We start from the raw sequence: 23,681 nt of genomic DNA on the forward strand, positions 1-23,681 counted from the left end.
ACCGTGTATTGGGAACATCTCCCAATGATAATACACGGCAGGGATGAGCTGTGGGGCGTTGTGGGGCAGCCCCTTGTGGGGAGATGTGAACTCATGTTTAGTTGCAATGCAAATAAATTTGCACTGGTGCAAAACCATGACAGTGCAAATGATTTAAGTGTAAATTCTGATTTATTTTTGTTTCACATTTTAGCTTATTTTATTTGACTGTGGTACAATGAAGGAGATTAAGATATGAAGCAAAATAAAGTAAAGCCCAAAACAAAATTAAAGAAGAATTTACATTTTTTTCTCATTTACACTCGCAAGCATTTGTACTAGTGCAAATAAAATTGCACTGCAACCAAACACAGCCTAAGGCTCAGTTTGGAAAGGGTACAAATACAAATAAATAGTGTAAAACCTTATATTTTGTATTATTTTATATGTAATTGCAGTGTACATATTTGTATTTATACTCCTTCCACACCGATTAAAATCCTTCAGTGTATACCACCTCTTCTAGTCACTCTTATTTCGCAGCAAGTGCTGAGCTGTTATTCTGTTTTAGTGACTTTTGCTTCAATACATCCCATCTTTCGTATTTTGTTAGACTAGCAATGGTTCAGGTAGGAAAGGGTTCAAGGATTGGATTTTTTTGGTTCAGCGTCTCAGCCTGTGGTCGACTCGCCAGTACAAACTACAAAGACTGGTTTTGTTCAAGATTTCAGGTTGGCTAATTATTACCTAGTTTTGATTCTGAATTAGGATTTGGGTACTTTCCCATAATAGTCCTGAACCCGGATGAAAGTATCTTCTTAGGAAAAAAGAACAATTTTTAGATCCTTTTCTCCAAAATTTGGTTGACATCTTTCTCAGAATTTCAATTGGAACTAGAACAGTGATATTGAAAAGAAGAAGAAGAAGTTGGCTTTAATTTAGTTCACCCAGATCCATAAAAGAAATATAGAAAAAAAAAAGGATGTCGAGTAGGGGTAGGCTGAGGTTGCTAACGTAAAAGATCGACCATTTTGTGCAAGTGCATAGGGTCATTGACAATGATAGAAATTTTATTAATAAAACTATTGTCTATTTCTTAATCTAGAAGACTTCTCAGCTACTAGACATTTGATTTAATCGTAACGGCTCCAAATCATATTCCAAAGAATATACTTCAACTCAATTATTAAGATCATAGACCATACAGTCAGTTCTACATTAGATATTATCTTAAGATAAGATCAAGCTGTGAATAGGAAAATTAAGAGGGGCCCGGTTGAATAATGCACTCCATGTGCCATATTGGATTTAAGTGCCCATTTGTTACGGGGGTAATCATTGGGGCCCCGTGCGGCATTCGAAATGGGCAAGTGAGCCTTCGAAACAAAGCAAACACACATACAAAGGCAACAAGATGGCACACGAATTAGCAAAAGGCTATTTGTATTGCATTAATCAGTGGTAAGCACAAACACACAGTACAGTGTCGAAGGGATCTCGTGCTTAACCTTTACACGCTTATGAGCTCACTCAACTACCTACCTCCCCTCAAAGAGTACGTTAAGCTTTTGGGGGAGTGACAATAGGAAACATCAAAATGATGGAAAAGCATACTAAATAATTACAATAACGCCATTGGCGGTCCCCTTTACAAAATATAAGCAAAGCCCACCCATGACACACATGTTGATACCATAAAGGCACGCGGTTGGCACTCTGATGGCTCACTAAAGGTGCTTGATGGCGCGACAAAGGAGTCACCTGTGACACATTGGCGTCATTGGATGGAATTAGTGCAAGGTTAGGCATGTGCTTATATGCTTATGGCCTGTTTGCGGTTAAACCCTTGTAAAATGGAATAATGATGCATTGCATTTGAATCCATATCATCACCAAAATTTCGTTACCAGTTGTTGGCTCAGTTTGGAAGGAGTACAAATTTGTATTTGTAGAGTACAAAACCTTGTATTTGTACTCTTTCCAAACTCAGCCTAAAGAACAAAATTGAAAATGAATTATTTCTCAAGAATTTTCTATTTTTTTTTCGAACAAACCTGAGAAGAGATGGGAGATAAGATGGAATCTCCACATCTGCTGCAACCATGGCCGCAGCAAAATCTTTCAACCTCCGAATAATTCACGGTCACACAAGTTTTCAAGTCAGTGACAAGTGGCAACTATTTCCACTGAATATTACTAGCTAAGCCATCTGGCAACTTTTGTATCACACATTTATCATTGAATTATTATTTAAAGAGAATATTTTCAAGGGAAAAATAATGTGGCCCTCCATGTCCCTTGCACGTGGAGGAAGTTTAACTAGTCAACACACAAGACTAGAGAAAGTTAAAAAATGACAACATCAAAAACAGAACACTTCATTCAGACCAAAAGACCAGAATTTTGAAGCTGACATTTCAACCATTTTCCAGAATTTACTTCAATTCAATACAGAAATGAAACAGAAGTATCTTCATTCAAGTTGAACTGAGATAACTAGTTTTCTTTAATATTTTCTTTCAGTCGCCTCCATAGATTGGTGTACAAGCATTTGAAATTTCAGTTTTTGAATCCTCAACAGTGGTGCCAAAAGCATGCGATCAACTCGGAATGTGTATCGTTTGTTTGTCTAATTGAATGGATGCAACCAAGTAATCTAACTTGTCATTTTGTCAATTGGACAGTGCAAAAGCACCTATTACAACTCTGAAATTATTCTACGAATCAGATGGTCAAAAATACCTACTATCCGGTATTAATATGTAGTTTAGGACTCAATTTAGATGCAAGTTTTCAAAACAACCATTTCAAAATTTTCCACGACTGTTTTCGTGGAGAAAACTTTACTGCTATAACTGATTTACAGCATAGATGGCTTATAGATGACTGTCATATCAATGGCTGAACTCAACAAATCATCCATCCTTTCATGTGGCTAAAATAGGATGCTTATTTAATAGGGATTGATTAAGAATGGGCTTTCAAAAGATCATAATTGCTAGAATTAAAGGGTTCAAAAAGGAAACACAAAGGCCACTCTCTTTGACCACCTGGGGTTCTTTTTCAAGACCAAACTTCAAGGAAATTTCCTTCAAATACCAGTGATTTTACTCTTCAAAGACAGGCAAGTAAGGGTGGTTATAAACTTCAATTTAATCAAAGTTTATTAGCCTGCTCAAGGCTTACCATTGCCCCTTTCAACCAGTAGTCTTCATTTGTCTATGCCATATCCCAAGAGAAGCTTCTTGGAAGTTAGATAAATTTACCCTTCGAGGCCTTGCCAGATTGCATGGAAGAATAACTTCCAAGCTTCAAGAATCAATCATGTTTCAGAAATCAGGATGCATGATGCTACTTTTTGAATAGGTAATTGGGGAATGATTTCCTCATCTAGACTGGGGGAAGTGTAATTCACAACCTATAACAAACATGTGGCAGTGGGTTCAATTTTGGAAAATAATATACACAAGTAAACCTTTTCTAACAGATTGCACAATTACATCCACTACACTCTAAACTCAAAGAAAATAAAATAATATAATTTTTCAGATTTTGCCCAGCCTCACCCCTTTCCTTTCTACTTGTTCTGTCATTTACTCTTTTTTTTCTCTATACAACTGATTAAAAGAATGAAGAGGCTTAACATGATCCATTTTCACAATGTGTATGAACACATTGTGAAAATGACTATGACACATAAATTAATGTGTCATAGTCACATAAATTCTTAATATTGGTCTGCTCTATACAACTGAACACCAGTGGTGAGTGAATGACTATGACACATAAATTAATGTTTCCAATTTTGTGAGGGAGTGTGTCTGTGGGTCAATGTCGTTTATATATGGATGGATAGACAGACAAGCAGGTAGATAGATAGTGTCGTTAATATATGGATAGATAGATAATAGGTAGATAGAGCAGACCAATATTAAGAATTTACCTAAAATTAGTTTACCAATATCCACTCCATTAAATCACAATTTAATTTATAATAGTTTAATACAATGGATGACTGGAGGTACAAAATCCTTACAAAAAACAGTATGATAAGTGCATTAATTAGCCACCATCAGGGTTGATAAACTTCAGGAAGCCGAAGACCAACACTAGCAGCAGATTTTCCTAGTATTCTTTTCATTTCATCTGATCTATCCACTGCAATATTGTATGAGAAGAGCAGATCCTACAATCATTTAGCATGTCAAAATCAGGGTTTAGAAAAGGAACTGGGACAACCAGAATTTTATTTACATAGTTTCCTCATAGCAAAACTAATTACCAAAAAACCAAAGCAAATAAAAAAAGAAGAGAAATAGAAGGCATAGCAAGTTAGCAACAACAAATTTAGGCAATAGCCTCAAATTCCGAAATTTAAACTGCACATTCATCCATATTTTTAACAAGGCATTTGCTATGTTGTTTTTTTATAAGCGGTAAAAGTATTTGTATTACTCATGAGAGAGAGAGAGAGAGAGCTTTCCTCAATTATTTAGTTCTTTATTTCTGATTGGTTATGCTGTTAGATTCATAAATTTTATGCACAACTTTTGTATATAAATTTGGAATTTCATTGATTAATATGGTACAAACATGTTTTACCCAAAAAAAAATGGTACAAGCTTGATATTTTCTAGTAGCACGGTGGAAAAAATACTTTGAATCTCTGACCAATCCCAAAAAAAAAGAATCCCTTAATTCAAAGTTTTCTTCAAAAAGCTTACATGATCTAATAGAACTCATGCAATCCGTACCAAATAATTTAGACAAGGCTTATTTATTTTTATTTAATCATTTACTAGCAGGGTCCCTGCGACGCATGGGCTTTGTTAAAACAAATTCAGGCAATAGAACTAGGGATACAAGTTGGGTGTACCCAATTGAAGCCCGACCTGATTCAATCAAAGCTTTTGCACAGGTTGGGTTTGAGTTTTTTACCTTTAAGATGGGCTTGAGCCAAAAAAACAAAAAAAAAAAAACTCAGGCCTAAACTAAACTCACATTGGACTTAGGTTGAGGCCTCGGGTACTGATAATATGTATACACACACACACACACATATATATAAAATAAAACTGGACGTGCCATGTCAGCACATCTCTCCTTTCTCCTCCACCCTTTTCCTAATTTTTCAGAATTTTCAATTTTTTTCTTTTTTTTAATCCACGTAATTATAATCAAGCCCAATGAAAGGCTAGAGACTTTTGGACTTCCGAAACGTCTCCCGCCCTCCTTTCGTTTAACAAGTTGGAATGCCAAATGTTATTCCATCTTGACTTTTTCCATTTTCGTTTAACGAGTTGGAATGCCAAACTTCAATCCTTCTTCCAACTCTTAATTTTGGTATGCATTTCTTCTTCTTCCAACTCAGTTTCTTCATTTTGATTTTTTTTTCCATTTTCATTTTGGTTTTGCAATAGAGTGGGTTTTGTCATCTGTTCTCCAAGACAAAGGCTCCAGCTCAAAGCTCAAGTCGTTCTTCAATACAGGAAGGATACACAACTTTTCCTCTATAAATTGCTATCCACCACTCAAGTGTCCGCCCATACACACATTAGAGCTCACCAGCTGTTGTGATTTATGATCCTACTATAATAGTTTGGCAATTGGGAATGTTTGATTTGATATTCACCATACTTGCAGGTACTTGTGGACATGTGCTTTTTGTGGCAACTCGCCCACCCTATAAATCCCCAAAACACATTATATATTTTATAATTTATTAATTTTTGTCTATATTCATGAAGAACCAATGCTTATACGTATCTTTTATCTATATTTATTTCAAAAGAAACTTTAAGATTTCATTATGAGAAGGTCATCATGTAATTAGGTCTCCACAGTCGGAATACACAATTTCATCAGCTGGAACAAAATATAGTTAAATAAGTATCAGTAGGCATATTGAACAAGTATCGGTAATATAGTTGTTCAGTTGGAATGTGTACAACCTAATTGATAAAATATCAAGAACTTTAACTATATTCTATTAAACTAGACATGTCATAAATGTTAGGCAACTGATAAAACTGTTGTGCCAAAACTTTGGCATGAGTACAGCCCAAAATCCAGTATGAAGAGAAGATCCCATGCCATTTGGGAATCTACATTGTTTTACAGCAGAGAATCAAGACCTCATAAAGGGGCTTTAAGGTGAAAATCCTACTCTGATTTACACCATAGGACAAAACTAATAGAGGAGCTAAAGGTCCTCTTTCTGCTGGTGATTTACATAGAAAAATCAAGGAAATTGAGATATCTTTAGGTTTATTATAGGATTGATGAGAGAGGGGCTAAATGCATATATCTAACAGCCTCACCAATCATCCTGTCCATACAACTGATAATTCTTACTGCTTTTTTTATATAAATTAGTTTGTTTCTCAACTTACTTCCCTTCTCTTGCTTTATATTAGTAACCCGGTAGCCCAACTTATTTCTAGCTTGATTAATGATTTCATGGCTCCTTTATTAGACCTCCCTTCTAGAGCTCCCTCATTTTTTAAATCTTTTTCTTTTGCATTCTCAGTAATTCCTCTTGAAAAGGCAATAGTCACATGGGGTTTCTTAATTATGATTATTCTAACTAAAATTTAACAAAAGTAATATAGGGACAAAAGGGGTAACAAAGTAAAGAAAGAAGCAAAAAGCACTTAGGCATGTTAGGCACAATTTCAAGTGACATTCACTTAAATAGAATGCTAAGATTGTATAAAAGCAATTAAGCAACAGATACTTTCGCAGAGTTATTACTTTGAATCTTCCATGTTCTAATTTTTTTCTATCTATAGGTACTTGGGAGCAAACAAAACCATGCAAGGATATGATGGAAACGAATTGAGGACATGGATATGGGAATGGGTGGTGATTTCAGCCCTTCTTGTGGTTGGTGATAGCGTTTTACTTTCCACAGATATGGTGTATTCCATTTTTGAAAATTTATTGTTAAGAGGGAGCAGTGAACCTACTATACTCACTGCAAATAGGTACAGTTGATTATACTTTGTATGGTGTAGTTTGGTTCTCTTATCTAATTTTATTTTTGCCGAAGGGCAACATTTAATTTATCCTAATAATGTTTCTATTGACATAAAGTCATAAACCATTCAGTTTATGTAAATGCATAACAAAATAATATCTGTATCAGTACAATGAAAATATCAATTCATACTGTTTAGGGCTCCACTATTTTGGCAACATGAATACATAAAAGATAACCATTTGATACTTCAATGTGAAATTAGACGCTAAGAATTATTTTCGTTGTTTACTTATTTTTGTTAGAGGTCATGTGCCATTTTGTAGCTTGAAATTTTGAATTTTGGTTAGTTGCTGATACCAAAATACTTGATAGAATTTTGCTTAACCATGCTGACATATTGGCTTGAAATAGAGAATTTTTTTATCTCAACTTTTTATTATCAGTAATAACAGTAATTTTACTAATTTGTGCATTCATTGTTATTTATGCATTTCCTAATAATAATAAGTGTTTTAAAAACCAATTCAAAGGCTGAGCCATGTTTTCCTTTGGGTTGAGGACCAACAGTTCAACCGTCTAGATCAAATTGGTTACACCATGATACATTAGCAGCATGTAAAATCAATTGCTCTATATATTATAAGGTTCCTTTTCCCTCAATTTCCCTTAACAATGCCCGTGCATCGCATGGGTCCCAACTAGTATGTATATATATATATGGAAATTGAGCTACAAAGCCCAATATGCCCAAGCCAAGCCTAGCCCGAGTAGGGATGGCAACAAAATGGGTTTGGGGAGGGTTTTGTAAATTCTAGACTCTACCCGCCTAGCGGGTTGGGTTTTGAGAAACCAAACCCTCCCCGCACATGAAAATGCAAAACCCTCCCCGTATTCAAGGGTAGGGGTGGGTTGGGTTTAAAACCCACATTTAATTTCCTATTATTTCTTATTATATAAAAGCAATAAATAAGTAAAATAACATAAATAAACAACAAAAATTCCAATTATTTGAATAAGATGCAAAAGAACGCATAAACTATCAATTATCCTTTACATCTAATTCAAAATATTATTAAATTCAACACCTAGTACATAAAGTTGTTATGCTTTCCAACAATATGCAGGTTGAGAGGGTCGGGTTTAGCCTAATACCGTACCCTACCCATAACGTACAGGTTATAGAATTCCAAAACCCATCCTTCAAATAAAAAAGCCCGCCCTGTCTAGGGGTGGATACCCAACGGGTAGGGTAGAAATTGCCATCCCTAAACCTAAGATGCTTAGTTAAGGTTGAGTTGGGCCTAGGTTGTTAAACTCAAGCTTAACCTTGAAAAGGACCAAGCTTGAGTGTGAGGTTTGAGGGTTAGGATTGGATTGACCTTCAACCTGACCCAACCCATTCAAGTTGCACCTAACAAGGATCCGTGCGATGCGCGGGCTTTGTTAAGAGAAAGCTAAACAATAAAAGCACATAAGAGTAGACAATTGTTTTATATTTTAACCTTTTAAATAATTAATAATTAGTTATATTTTATATACTACTTTTAATAATTGTTTACAATACAAAAATAACAATAATTAATTTCAGCTAGGTTGTTCATCAAACCGGTGAAACCGACCAACACGACCCAACTCGACTCGTGTTTGGTCAGTTTTCTAGTATTTCTTGTGGGTTTTAGTACAGCAATTTCCCAACCTAACCAAGTCAGGTCAATTTCGGTTTGGCCATCTGTATATATATACCCAAACCAATGTGACCCAAGTTGGCTGGTTTCTTTTTTTTTTTATAGGAAACAGTAACTTTCATTAGATAATTAAAAAGATTATAGGCTTACGACCCACAAAAAGGATGGAAAAAGAAAATCAAAAACTTACAAACTGGCTCAAAACAAAGCCTCCCTATCCTTGCTTAGCTAAAGTGTCAGCCATTCCATTTGCTGACCTTCTTACCCAATTAAAGTGCACCCCAATCTCCCTTGCTAAGCTAATAATCTCTCTCAGCGGCTGTCTAAGAGACCACACTCCCAGGTTTCCAGTTTGCATCCACCCTATTACTAGCTTGGAGTCTCCTTCCACTTCTAATTGCTTCATGCCCCATTGTTTCGCCAATTCCAAACCTTGAAGTAAGGCCATTACTTCTGCCCTTAATGAATCTCCAACCCCAATTGGGCCCAAGTAAAGGGCCAAGACTTTTCCTTCTTCGTTTCTGTACACACCCCCAACTCCCAACGGACTTGGATTACCCAAGGAGCTTCCATCAAAGTTTAGCTTCACCTTGAATTGAGGCCGTGGTACCCAACAATCTTGTACCACAGGGGAGGAAGGCGAGGATATAGCTATAATACTCCAATTTCTAATTAAGTCCACTGAGGAGAAATCCTTGAAGAGATGATGTACTTTCAGCCAGTGCATAACCTTGATGGTGACAACCTCCACAAGTGCTTCCTTGGATTTTTCTTGCCCTAGGAAGATCCTATTGTTTCTCTCTTCCCAAATTGACCATAGGATAGCAGCTCTTGTTATTCTCCACATTACCCTGCCCCTTTTCCTTGGTTGTCGGAAGAAGGTAGAGTCAAAAAGGTTCAGCACACTTAAGGGGGGGTTCCATCTGCAACCAAACAAAGAAGAGAACCAACTCCACAAATAATAAGCAAAAGGACAATAAATCAAAAGATGAGTCGCCGTCTCACCATTTCTTAAGCGAAGGTAACAGACATGTGGGGAAAGGCTGCAATCTGGCCTTTTTCTTTGAAGTACATCCATAGTACTGATCTTTTGAAGAGCCACTTCCTAGCAAAAAGCCCTAACTTTTGGCAGCACAGGAGAATACCAGATTTCTTTAGCAGGAAAAGAGACAGACACAAAAGAAGACTGGACTAAGGCATTGAAGAAAGATGAACAAGAGAAAGTCCCTGAAGAGGACTCTTTCCAAATTCTACTATTTGAGCAGGAAAGATCTAGGAAAACTGAATTCAACACAGTGAATAACTCATCTGCAGAAGCCAATTCCGAATCCCTCAACCCTCTTCTCAAACCCAAATCCCAAATCCCCTCAGACACACGAAGTGAGGAGATGGTTTTGAATTTATTTAGGGAAAGAGAATACATTACCGGGAATCTATCCTTAAGCAGGGTGTTCCCAAGCCAAAGGTCCTCCCAAAACAAAATTTTATTACCTGAACACACATCAAAACTGATGAAAGGCTGAAAGGAAGACGAGACTCCAACAATTGCTTTCCAAGGGGAGAAATGAGAAGCCCTAAGGTCGACGCCAGCATCCCATCCATTAGCTGCCATCCCATGAATACTTTCCACCACCAAGTGCCACAAACTGTCCTACTCCAAAGGAAATTTCCACAACCACTTTCCTAACAAAGCTACATTTCTTAATCTGATATTGCCAATGCCTAGACCTCCCGCTTTCTTTTTCCTAGAAACTACTTCCCACTTCACTAAATGGTCCTTTTTTGAGTCACACAGTTCCCACAGAAAATCTCTCATGAGCTTTCCAACTTATTGGCAACCTTGGCAGGAAGCTTAAAGGTAGACAAAAAATACAGCGAAAGGTTGGCCAAAGTGGACTTGATTAAAGTGATTCTACCCCCTAGTGAGATATAATTTCTCTTCCACCCTGCTAGCTTCTTAGTGAATCTTTCTAAAACTGGGTACCAAAAATTTTTTGTTCTAGGATTTCCCCCCAGGGGCAAACCCATATATACCAGAGGCCAACCACTTGCCTCACAACCTAAAGCCCTAGCCACCAACTGCACTTCATCATCCCGTAAATTCACCCCCGCTACACAACTCTTGTTCCAATTGATTTTCAGATTAGAGACTCTCTCAAAATGCATCACCACCAATCTCAAATTATCCATCTCCTCAGTTTCCCCTTCACAAAAGAGAATGATATCATCCGCAAATTGTAGGTGAGTGACAATCACTTGTTGCCTCCCAACTCTCCATCCTTTCAGTAGATTTCTTGAATCAGCCCTAGAAATCAAGACACTTAGGACATCCACTACTAAGGTGAAGAGGAAAGGTGACAAAGGGTCTCCTTGTCTAAGGCCCCTCTTTGTAGGAAAGAAGTCCCTAGATACTCCATTCACTAAGATTGAGAAGTGACAAGAGGTAATACAACCCTTCATCCACTTACACCATCTCTCCCCAAAACCTCTATTCCTCAACACTTCTAGCAAAAAATCCCAATCCACCAAATCATAAGCCTTTTCTAAGTCAAGTTTACAGATCAGACCATTTTCTCCTTTTCTCTTTTTGTAATCCACACATTCATTGGCTATTAAAATCTGATCAATAATTTGTCTCCCTTTCACAAAGGCCCCTTGATTCGGTGATATTAAGGAATGAAGGACTTTCTTGAGTCTTAGTGCAAGAACTTTAGAAATGATCTTATATAGACTCCCAATCAGACTAATCGATCAAAAGTCCTTGGGCTGAATTGTAGGCACCTTCTTAGGGATCAAAGCTATGAAAGTAGCATTTGCACCCGCATTTGTTTTTCCTCTTTCAAAGAATGCCAAGAAGACCTCTTGAACCTCAAACGGTTTTTCCAGGGGTTCTAACAATTCCCTTTCTCCAACATGCCACTCAAAGTCGGTTAGAGTCTCTCTTGCTCTATTGGGGCTGTCATAAATGGATTTAAAATGCTCCACAAAAGCTTTTGCAATCTCTTCCTCTCTTGTCAGCATTGCCCCATTCCATTCCAAACTTTCCACTATGTTCTTCCACTTGCCAAGCTATGGAAAAATCTTGTATTACCATCTCCTTCCTTCAACCACTTGCATCTTGATTTTTGTCTCCAACTTATCTCTTCTTTTCTGAGAATTTCCTCCAACTCTTGTTTCAACTTCCATCTCTCTTCCCTTTCTTCACGCCTCAATCTTCTCTCTACCTCGGCAACATCAAGTTCTTGAATCCTTTTACTAATAGCCTCCTTTCTGTCTTCAATTCTACCAAACTCTTCTTTGTTCCAAGCTTTGATCCTGGTTTTTAGTTTTTGTAGCTTCTTATAAAACCTATATCACTTCCACCTAAACTCCACCCGATCCTCTTCCCACCATTCTTTCACTTTCTTTTGAAAGTCTGAATGTAACAGCCACATGTTTTCAAATCTGAAGGGGCAAGGTCCTCCTCCTAGTCTTTCTTGAGATAGTCTAACTGGAGAATGATCTGACGTAGGTCTAGGTAGTGCCCTCATCACCAAACCACCCCATACTTCCTCCCAGTTTGAAGAGAATAAAAATCTGTCTAGTTTACAACAAAGTGGTTCTTCCTGAAAATTAGACTAGGTAAAATCAGCTTGCACCAACGGTAGCTCCCCCAAGTTGGCTGGTTTTCACTAATGGTTGCTTGGTGTCGGGTGACCAATTCCCAACCCGGCCAAGTCAATTTGGTTGGCCAAACAACATACAACTGAATCAAACCAACCCATGAACACTCTTAATTTTAGCTAAACTAATAGTTTAATCTCTAATAAATAACAATAGTTTAATCTCCAATTATTATTGAAAATTTTCTATTAAATAACAAAACAAAAACAGATTTATACATAATTATTGAAAATATATTTATCACTGTTAGAGTCGGCTGTAGAAGGGTAGTATAGACCTTTTATGTTAAGTTATATGTTAAGTGTTTAGCTGATGTGTCTCTCACTTAAGTGAGGGCATAATAGTAATTCATGTTTATTTAGAAAAGTGTAAATAAAGATTGGCCGACTAGAGAAGACAAGTTTTCTCTCTAGTTCAACTGGAAATATTCTCTCTCCTCCTTCTTCTCCTTCCTCTTCTCATTCTTCTTATCTGAAACCATACGGACATTGTATCTGAATTTTTCATCATGGTATCAGAGCCACGATAATTAATTCAGATCAGTCTCCTTCCTTTTTCTCTATTCTACGCATTCTCTCCTAGGGTTTTGCAGAATTCTCACTGATAGCTAGGAGTTTCTCAAAAAAAAAAAAAAAAAAAAAAAAAAGAAAGAAAGAAAGGACTGGTCGTTTTCTCCTTCTGGGGGTTTTCATGCCTCCAATGAGTGTTGTTGTTGTGGTTTTATGTGGTTGGTAGAAAACCCTCTACTCGATAGTTCAAAGAGGGCTGGTTTCGTGATGGTAACAGCAGTGCAGATTTGGTAACCTCTACTAGATAGGTACATGATCTCTGAATCAAATTGTGTTGTGTAGCAGAATTTTTTTTTTTTTTGATATGTTGCAGAACTGAATGTCCTATTCGTGAGATGTATTATGAGGGTGTATGGTGCTGACAATGGACGGCAGCAGTGGTGTTGTTGTTAATAGTGGTGAAGAGTTGTGAGTGTTGATGATGAAACCTATGATACTAAGAACCCTAGTAGTATTCAGTTATTAGTGTGTAGTGTGGTGACTAATTAGTGCAGTAGAGTGACAACCTAGTGGTAGAATTTCTCCCTTTTTCCTTGTGCAGTCATGGGAGACAACAGTGAATGCAAATCAAGTGTGATGGTCCCTCCTGATTACTTGAATGTGCAAATGACCTCTATAAAACTAAATGGTGAGAATTATGTGCCTTGGGCTAAATCTGTTGAAGTTTTTCTAAAAGCCAAAAAGAAAGTGAAGCATGTGAGGGAAGGTAAACCCCCAATTGATTCTCCGGGATATGATGAGCGGGAGCAAGAGGATGCTCAAAATATGACATGGCTATGGAACAGCATGGAAACCAAAATCAGTGTGAACTTCATGTTTTTAGATACAACAAAGGAGGTATGGGATCATGCAATGAAGCTTTATTCTGGACAAGATAACACTACTAGGGTTTACCAACTATACCAAGAGTATTTCAATTTGCAACAAGGGAATCAGAGTCTTGAGGACTATTATGCAAATATGAGAAATCTGCAAAATGAGTTGAATGTGTATCATCCTCTTACACCTGATGTCAAAATTCAGCAGCAACAGATAGAGCAGTTCGATATGACCAGATTTTTAGTAGGGCTGAAATCTGAATATGAACCGGTAAGGGCACAGATACTAGGTGGATCTGCTCTTCCCTCTCTTGAGGAAGTGTTTGCTCGTTTTCGGAGGATCTCAGTTGGACCCATTGAAAATTCAACTATATCAGATAAGTCTGCATTTGCAGTTACGAGAGGGGGAGGTCGTGGTGGTAGAGGAGGTCAACTTGATCGTGGTAGTGGTGGTGGACCCATGTATGGTCGTGGTGGTGGTGGAATGTATAGTCGTCGTCGTGGTCGTGTTGGAGGTCGAGACTCAGGGGGAGCCCATGGTAGATGACGTGGTAATACTCAGAGGAGGTGTACACATTGTGTTATGGAGGAACATACTTTCAACTTTTGCTATGATCTACATAGCCCACCTTCAGCTTGGGCAAATCAGGCAGCCATAAACGGTGGTGGTTCGAGACAAGAATCTCAGGTTACTGATAAGATCCCCTCTACATCTACAGATGCTTCCAAGAAGGAGATACTGAGTGTTCCATGGGATGAGTATGAGCAGTTCATTCAGGGTACACCTCAGCAGAACACGACTACCCTTGCACTCTCAAGTACAACTTGTCTAGCATCCACACCTTCCCATTGGATTATAGATTATGGAGCTTCCGATCATATTACTGGGACTCTATGTGTGTTTTCATCCATTTCTCCGTCCTCCACATCCCAATCTGTTACTCTTACCATTGGCTCTACATCAGCCATATGTGGTGTTGGTAATGTTGACACAAACTCATTATCCCTATCCTCAGTTTTATATGTTCCCAAGTTTCCCTTTAACCTAATGTATATTAGTAAATTGACTAAGTCTCTTAATTGCTCTATAACATTTTACCCTTCCTCTTGTGTGTTTCAGAATTTCAAGACGGGGATGAAGATTGGTGGAGGGCATAAAACTGGTGGACTGTATTATCTTGATAGAGGTGGTTCGACAACAGCCCTTCAGACATCTCTTTCTCCTCATCAATGGCACTACAAACTTGGTCATCCGTCTCTTAGAGCTCTTCAATTACTTGTTTCGTCATTGAGTCATCTTTCTACTTTGAATTGTGAGTCGTGTCAGTTTGGGAAACATCATTGTGTTTCCTTTAGTCCTAGAGTTGATAGTCGTACACCGAGTCCTTTTTCTTTAGTCCATTCGGACATTTGGGGTCCAAACAGAGTAGTGTCTTATAATGGTTACAAGTACTTTGTAATTTTTGTTGATGATTATTCAAGGATGACATGGCTTTACCTTATGAAAGAAAGGAGTGAAATGTTTTCTATTTTCCAAAACTTTTATGCTGAGATTCGCAATCAATTTGGTATACACGTTAAAATTCTCCGCTCTGATAATGGTCGCGAGTATTTTTACACACCATTTCAAGAATATTTTGAACATGGCATTATCCATCAAACCTCGTGTACCTACACCCCTCAACAAAATGGGGTGGCTGAGAGAAAGAACCGTCACCTTTTGGAAACTGCTCGATCCCTCTTACATCATATGAATGTTCCCAAACCCTTTCGGAGTGATGTTGTACTTACATCCTGCTTCCTTATTAACCGCATGCCCATACCTATCCTTGAAGGTCAGTCCCCCTTCTCTGTTTTGTTTCCCACGTTGTCCCCTTTTCCCCTTACTCCCAGAGTTTTTGGATGTGTGTTTGGTTCATAATCTTGGGCCTGGAATTGACAAGTTAGATGCTAGATCCACTAAGTGTATCTTCCTTGGCTATTCCAGGACTCAAAAAGAGTATAAGTGTTATAATCCTAGTTCTCGGTGTTCTTTTGTGTGTCCTGACGTTACATTCTTTGAGTCTGTTCCTTTCTTCTTCGGGTTGGATGTTTCTTCTCTTCCATTGCTATCACCTCCTCTTCCAGTTCCAGTTGAAGACCATGTTCCCCTTGTTCCAGTTGTGACCAAGTCTTTGCCTCTAGTGCAGCTACCTGCGAAATGACCACCTATCCGGCAAGTGTATACACATCGTCAAGCACCGGCTCCTCCGGCTTTGTCACTGTCGACAGATCCAACAGTTGTTACCACCCCAGCCCCACCCACCGTTTCTGACCTTGATCTCCCTATTGCTTTGCGGAAAGGTAAACGCAGTTGCACTCTTCACCCCATTTCCAATTATGTTTTTGTATCTTACCTTTCGGCTTCCCATCGCCAGTTTGTTTCTATGTTATCCTCTATCTCTATTCCCAAGGATGTCCAAGAAGCTCTCACTTCTCCAGGGTGGCACCAAGCAATGGAAGAACTCCCGGGCCTGACTTGTACTCATACGTGGGACCTCACCACTCTTCCGCCTGGTAAACATGTTGTAGGTTGTAAGTGGGTGTACACGGTTAAATACTTACCTTATGGGAGTGTTGAACGGTTGAAAGCTCAGTTAGTTGCCAAAGGTTATTCACAGCTATATGGTATCGATTACACAGACACCTCTCCAGTTGTCAAATTGGGTCGGTTCGTGTTCTGATTTCTCTTGCTGCTATGTTTGATTGGCCCTTGTTTCAGCTTGACATCAAGAATGTTTTTTTACATGGTGATCTCCTTGAGGAAGTGTACATGGAGGAACCACCAGGGTTTGTTGCTTAGGGGGAGGGTGACAAGGTATGTAGACTTAAGAAGGCTATTTATGAACTTAAACAATCTCCCCGTGCATGGTTTGGGAGATTTAGTGAAGTGAAGAAGTTTGGAATGAAACAGTGTCAGGTTAACCATTCTGTATTCAGCTATGAATCCAATGCTGGGAAGATCCTATTGGTGGTATATGTAGATGATATTGTTATCACAGGCAGTGACAGACTAGGGATTGGCAGGTTGAAGACTTACTTGCATGATCACTTCCAGACAAAGGGTCTTGGCAAATTAAGATACTTCCTAGGGATAGAGGTAGCGAGGTCGAAGAATGGTATTAATATGTGCTAGAGGAAATATGTTCCTGATCTGCTAGAAGAAATAGGGTTGTTAGGTGCCATGGAACCGAATGTTAAGTTGAGTAGTGATACAGGTGAGGAGTTTGAGGATTCGAAAAGGTACAGAAGGTTGGTGGGTAAGCTAAATTACCTTACCATCACTCGACCTGATATTTCATTTGCAATCAGTGTAGTGAATCAGTCTATGCAGAATCCTCGAATTCCACATTGGGAGGCGGTCCTAAGGATTGTGCAATATTTGAAGGGAGCTCTGGGTCGTGGTTTGTTATACAAGAGTGGAGGAAGTCTTGAGATAGAGGGATACACGGATGCCGATTGGGCCAGTTCCATATCTGACAGAAGGTCCACTACAGGGTATTGCACCTTTCTTGGTGGGAACTTAGTGACATGGAAAAGTAAAAAGCAGGCAGTGGTTGCAAGAAGCAATGCAGAGGCTGAATATAGAGCCATGGCACACACAACATGTGAACTAGTATGGATGAAACATCTCCTAGAATAGATGGGATACTCGATTGACACTCCTATGAAGCTATATTGTGATAATCAAGCAACAGTTCATATCTCCTCTAATCCAGTGTTCCATGAAAGGACGAAACATATAGAAGTTTATTGCCACTTTGTATGTGAGAAGGTCCTTAATGGAGTGATAAGTACAACATATGTGAACACAGGAAATCAATGGGCAGATCTGTTTACCAAAGGGTTAAGTCGGGGAAGAGTGGACTACATATGTAACAAACTGGGATTATATGACATATAATCACCAGCTTGAGGGGGAGTGTTAGAGTCGGCTATAGAAGGGTAGTATAGACCTTTTATTTGAAGTTATATGTTAAGTGTTTAGCTGATGTGGCTCTCACTTAAGTGAGGGCATAATAGTAATTCATGTTTATTTAGAAAAGTATAAATAAAGACTGGTCGACTAGAGAAGACAAGTTTTCTCTCTAGTTCGACTGGAACTATTCTTTCTCTCCTCCTTCTTCTTCCTCTTCTCCTTCTTCTTATCTGAAACCATACGAACACTGTATCTAAATTTTATCAGTCACAAAAAATACAATAGTTAATTACTAAAAATACAATAAATATAAATCTTAGTATATATAAATATATAATAAATATAGATTAAGATTTTAAAATTATTATTAATAAATATCAATTTTCTGAAATTTATTTTCCAGAATTATTAATTGATATAAGTGAAATAATGTTTTTATTATTAGTACATTAGTAATTGCAATTATTATATTTTTTAATATCTATTAAAAACATTTTTGTGAAAGTTATTACCTATTTTTATTATTTGAAAGCTTCAATACCTCTGAATTATTTAATCTATTTTTCACTATTTCAATAATATTTAAAAATTTAATTTTTTTATATTTTATATTCTTATTATCAAATATTATTAAATCTATTATAATTATTTTTGTGTTTTTGATAAAATTTTTAAGGTTATAACATAATTTCATTATTTAGCCTATTTTATTTGTTTTTAAATAATATTTAAAATATGATTTATTTAAATATTTTTTTAATATTTAAAATTAGTTATTTACAATATTATTTATCTATTTAAATAATATCATTATTTATTTATTTCAATATTACTTATTTGTTGAATTTCATAACCCATAAAATTATAAGTTATACTATTATTACATAATTTTGTTATTAATTTTGTAAAATATAAATTATTATTAATTCAAATATTATGAAATCTGTTATAACGATTTTCTACTTTTAATAAAATTTTAAGTTTATTACATAATTTCGTTATTTTAACTATTTAAAATTTAGTTATGTTAAATATTTCGTTATTTAAAATACTTTGTTACTTAAATACTTAAAATTTCTCATTATTTAAATTTTATTTATTTTAAAGTGATTACATAATATTAAATATTTTTTTGTATAGTATTTATCTATTTTAATATTTAGTTATTGAAATTTTTAAATAATATTTTTTATTTTAAATTTTTATTATTTGAATTATATTTAAATTGAATAATTCATAAAATTATAATTTATATTGTTAGTACACAATTTCCTCATGAATTTGATAAAAGTATAAAATTATTAATAATATGAATATTATTAAATCTATGATAATTTTTTGTGTTTTTGATAAATATTTTAAAGTTATTACATAATTTAATTATAATATTTAAATAATTCTTAAATTTTTTAATTCAAACTTTCTTTTGATAGATATAGATGAAAAGTGGAGGATAGGATAAATAGGAATTAGAGATAATTTAGGAGAGAAACTCTCTACTAAATTAAAGATAATTAGGAATTATATATAATTTAAGAGATAAATAGGAATTATAGATAAATTATAGATAATTTAGATAATTTAGAGAGAGATTTTAGGAATAGTTTTAAGAAGGGATATGCAAAGGGATAAATAGAGGAAAGAGGGATGGGCTAGGCATATGTCAAAATGAGAGGGAGAAGGGAGTGATGAGGTGGCTTCATGAGGGAGCAAGGAAGGCTAAAATGGAGAGGGGCTGAGAGTTCTCGGTTGGGGTAAGGGAGAAAGCTCAGGCTCTGACATGGCATTTTCTACTTTAGTATATATATATATTTATGTATTCTGAGCATGCCTGTGGCTTACGTGCTCCAGTATTTTTTGGACACCATAAATTACAGCTTCGCAGGCAATCACAATCCACAGAAACAGTTGATTCATCTAACCTTAAGGCTGAGTTGGTCAGGGGTCCATTTCTCACCTTAATGGGAGAAAGAAAAGAGATCAGAATATCAGTTACTTTGTTCCTAGAGATGACAGTGATTATTACTGTTGGAGTTGTGAAGGGCTACAGTTAACATAGTTTTGGAGAAGTTATGAGATACAAGAGGACACACCAAAATGTGGGAAGGGCTACAGTTAACATAGTTTGGCTAGACAGTCAAACAACATGTTTCATTGAACCTATTGCTTGAGTAACAATTATTCTTTGTCACACTTATTTTTCTTTAATATGGATAATTAATATAGGATTCAATGAAAGAATGAGAATTAATACCTACATATAAGACTTAATGAGAGGGAATTAAATGAGGAGAAATGCAGTGATTCAAATTACATTTTGTGCCCTCACAATTAGAGATGTATCAAATTCAAAAATAGGGGTACTCTAGTCAAGAATAGGATTCAATGAATGCTAATGGGAGTTAATACCTTAAATATAAGACTTAATAAGAGGGATTTGAATGAGGAGAAAAGTGGTTGTTCAAGTTACATTTCTATCCTTACAATTAGAGTGGGACCAAATTCAAAAAATTGGGGTATTTTAGTCAAGCAAAAGTTTCACATTCTCATTCACACTTTTAATAGTAGTACAGATTAGGATGATTGGGTGTTCATGGTAACAAGAATCTGATTCTTTATGCCTTTTCTAACAGCCTCAGGAAAATAACTGGCGATTCCTCTTAGCAATTGGGGTATTTTAGTCAAGCAAAAGTTCCACATTCTCATTCACACTTTTAATAGTAGTACAGGTTAGGATGATTGGGTGTTCATGGTAACAAGAATATGATTCTTTATGCCTTTTCTAACAGCCTCAGGAAAATAACTGGCGATTCCTCTCAGACTGAGATCTTTGTCCTGATAAAAGGATTCAAAGTCACTTGGGATATGAGAGGGTGGTGATTGATCCATTGAAGGGGGTTTAGAAATTTTGATTGAGTGAGTTAGCAGTTCAAAAAACAGACCATGAAAATACCCCACTATATATCAGAAGCTCATGATTAGCTACAGGGACAAACACAATATTATAAAGATCATCAAGATAGGCTAATTCCTTGATTGAATCTCTTGCAAAGGATGATAGATTAAGGTTGGACATGTGTCACAGCCTCACAGAAAGAAGTTACTCAAGCAATAGGTTCAATGAAACATGTTGTTTGACTGTCTAGCCAAACAAGGGGAAAACAGGGATATTTTGTATTGGGATCAGTTGTAATCTGCTTTTCTTTTTAGTTTATAACATGTTGTTGTTCTGGGAAGGGTCACAGCTGGTGCCTCTCCAAGGGTTGTTTGTACTGTTTTAATCCTTTGGCAATAAAGATATATACATTTATCAAAAAAAAAGGTTCAATGAAACTTTCTGTTTATTTTCTTTTCCCTTTTTTCTCTTCTCCCCCTTTACCTTTTGAGGGTGGTCTTCCCTATAAATTTTTTATTGGACCCGAATATTTAACATTATTATTATTCTTCCTAATGAAGCTTTTCATTACTCATCAAAAACCAAAAAAAAACAAAAAAGAAAAAAGAAAGGAAAATAAGGATTTTGTAACAATGGTCAACACCTTTTCTAATGCACATAGGCGCAGTGCCGTTGAACATTTAGCATCCTGAAGGATATCAGGAAATTGTTTTTTCAGCAAAAACAATCAAAGAAATCTCATTGATAGATATAAAAGAAAGGTCTCATCAATCTAAGCGATTGAACTGGAGGAGACTCGTAATATGATATATTAATTTGGACTCATGCAGTGCAAATGAACTTATGAGAGAGATTAAAGAACGCTTTATTTTATCAACTCAGTAGAACGCTTTCCATAATACATTTTTTACAAAAGTAATCAGATACCACAATTTAATTAGGAACTTGCTTCACAATGTTAGAGCTAAGGAATTGATTAATCTCTCCAATTTGTCAGTATATAGTCTCCTCCTTTCACATATTTGTCAGCCTCAATTATATACTATCAAATATTCAACAAACAACAAAGTAGAGTTGTCTGTCTTGAAACCATTCTACAAACTGCACATAAAGGAAAGAAACCTGAAATCTATTACTTCAATTTTCATCATAGTAACATGTTTAACTCCAAAATATCTGGGTAACTAACTAAACCACTGACTAACAACAGGACTTATAATCTTATTATTCTCATTGAGCAGGGCAAAAAAAATAAGGCATACCTTGTGATGGTGCACGCTGTTGAGCAATAAAGTGTAATCATGGGCAAGTTTTATTTTTTGTTGAACGGCTGATTGGTCTGAAAGATCAAAGCTCTTCCGAAACTCCTGGGTTATAAAATCACTAAAATGCCTTTTGTTTTCCTCTTTGCCAATGTGTTTCCTAACAGCTTTAAGAAGGTGGCGATACACCTTAGCAGCTTGCAAGGCTTCAGAGCCCATCTATGTTATTTTTCCGCTTCTCCTTTTCTGTGTCAAAAATACATTTTATTCAGAACCCGCATGAAGAGACCTCATACTTTCCCTAATTCTATAAACTGAGGAAAGATAAGAGTGGCTTAATAGGAAAATAAATAGAAACCAAGACCTCAGCCTAAGAAGCAATACTAATGTCATTCTTCAACATGCCAAGGAAGATCTCACCTAGTCACGCCCATTCTTTATCTCTAGGTGATGATGCATTGACAACAATGGATTGAATTCATTACCACCTCAAAATAGTTCAATACAAAACACCACTTACTTGAAATGCAAACTGAATCATGGAAGAATATTACAGTAAATCTCTAAAGCAAATGAATTTTCAATAGGTAATATTCATATTTGGAAAAAAAATGTAAATGAAGTACAGAAAGTGGAAGCAAGATTATTTGTACAATAATACAGAAAGCTAGTAGGTCATATAACTAGCAGCCATAAATTAACATTTAAACCCAGAAATATTGCAGTTTGCTTTGCTTGGGGTTGACTCTGACCATTTACCATGTGAATTGTGGAATGAAACGATTAAATTATAACTATGAGCGACAACATTGAATAATTCGTCTGTGTTCCCTCCATTGTAAGGGTTCCTATACGGTTTACCAAGAATCTTTACTGATATAAACAGAAAGAAAGGATGAAGTTGGAGGTACTGCAATTGGTCTAATGGAACAACACCTATTTACTTTATTAATCCATTCTCCATGATGATTACTCCTACATAAATATCCGCATCCCAAATAAAAGACTTGTTTCAAACATGGATCCTTTTCGTTTTTTCTCTTGTCAATAGCAACTCCAATCTCCATGCCAAATTTTCCAAAACCAGTAAATACGAGAAAACAAGATTCTCATGTTGTTCACCATCTCTCATGGTTCTGATATTAGTTAAAAATCCAAATAACCTGATTATGAGGCAAAAGAACTTTCCCTGGTATCTGACTTGGATTTGTATTATTTTTCGTAAATGACATGAAACGAGAAATTTGAAGCATGTTTATAAAGAAGCAATAAACACTTTCTAGCCAATTTTAAGCTTTTCTATATCACAAAAACAGACAAGAAGAAAATTGCAGCAAGTGAAATTGATTACTTTTAGCGTGCCGGCATTAACGTTGGTAACCATCTTAAGTTAACTGGAAAAAAAAAAACAAAACAAAACAAAAAAAACAAACAAACAAAAGAAACAAATTGATATGCAAATAGAGCTTACCTGGAGAGACAGGGACACCTCGGTCTGAACAGATCGAAATAATTACCGCAGAAAATATGAACATAAATAAAGAGATGTAGAGATTAGCGAAACAAAAGCAGATCCCTTCTTCTCGGACTAAGCAATGCACGCTTTCAATTATGCGCAGGAGATAACTCGTATGTATTTATCAGATTTTCCTGGGATCGCTTGATGAAGATACATCAGTCCTCTCCAGTGAATGCACCGTGAGGATTGACCGAACTCCCTCAAACGCTAATTTATAACTCAACTAGCCCTACTTTTATTTTTTCTCAAGGGTAACTAAAATGTGTGTATAATTTGGTTTGAATTTTACTATTTATTTATTACAAATTAAATTTTAAAATACGAGTATTGTATCTTTGTAATCGACAATA

The 23,681-nt window shown here is 36.2% G+C and overlaps 1 protein-coding gene across 3 annotated transcripts; it reads right to left on the reverse strand.

Moving 5' to 3' along the window:
- Positions 1–1,416: 1,416 nt before the first annotated feature.
- LOC104606362 (complex 1 protein, LYR family protein) lies at positions 1,417–23,541 on the reverse strand. Of its 3 annotated transcripts, none has more exons than XM_010271510.3 (4): positions 23,284–23,538; positions 21,813–22,058; positions 4,016–4,165; positions 1,417–1,740 (listed from the first exon to the last, which is right to left on the reverse strand). In XM_010271510.3, the coding sequence occupies exons 2-3, from the start codon at positions 22,029–22,031 to the stop codon at positions 4,052–4,054; spliced, it is 333 nt and encodes a 110-aa protein (XP_010269812.1). In that variant the 5' UTR covers positions 22,032–22,058; positions 23,284–23,538; the 3' UTR covers positions 1,417–1,740; positions 4,016–4,051. The 3 variants fall into 3 exon arrangements, with proteins under 3 accessions (XP_010269812.1, XP_010269820.1, XP_010269809.1); XM_010271518.3 differs by lacking the exon at positions 1,417–1,740 and adding an exon at positions 22,233–22,344 and having other exon boundaries at positions 3,918–4,165; positions 23,284–23,541; XM_010271507.3 differs by lacking the exon at positions 1,417–1,740 and having other exon boundaries at positions 3,918–4,165; positions 23,284–23,537.
- Positions 23,542–23,681: the final 140 nt, after the last annotated feature.

The sequence above is a fragment of the Nelumbo nucifera genome, chromosome 5 (assembly GCF_055504915.1).
Source record: "Nelumbo nucifera cultivar China Antique chromosome 5, China Antique-T2T, whole genome shotgun sequence".
NCBI lineage: Eukaryota > Viridiplantae > Streptophyta > Magnoliopsida > Proteales > Nelumbonaceae > Nelumbo > Nelumbo nucifera.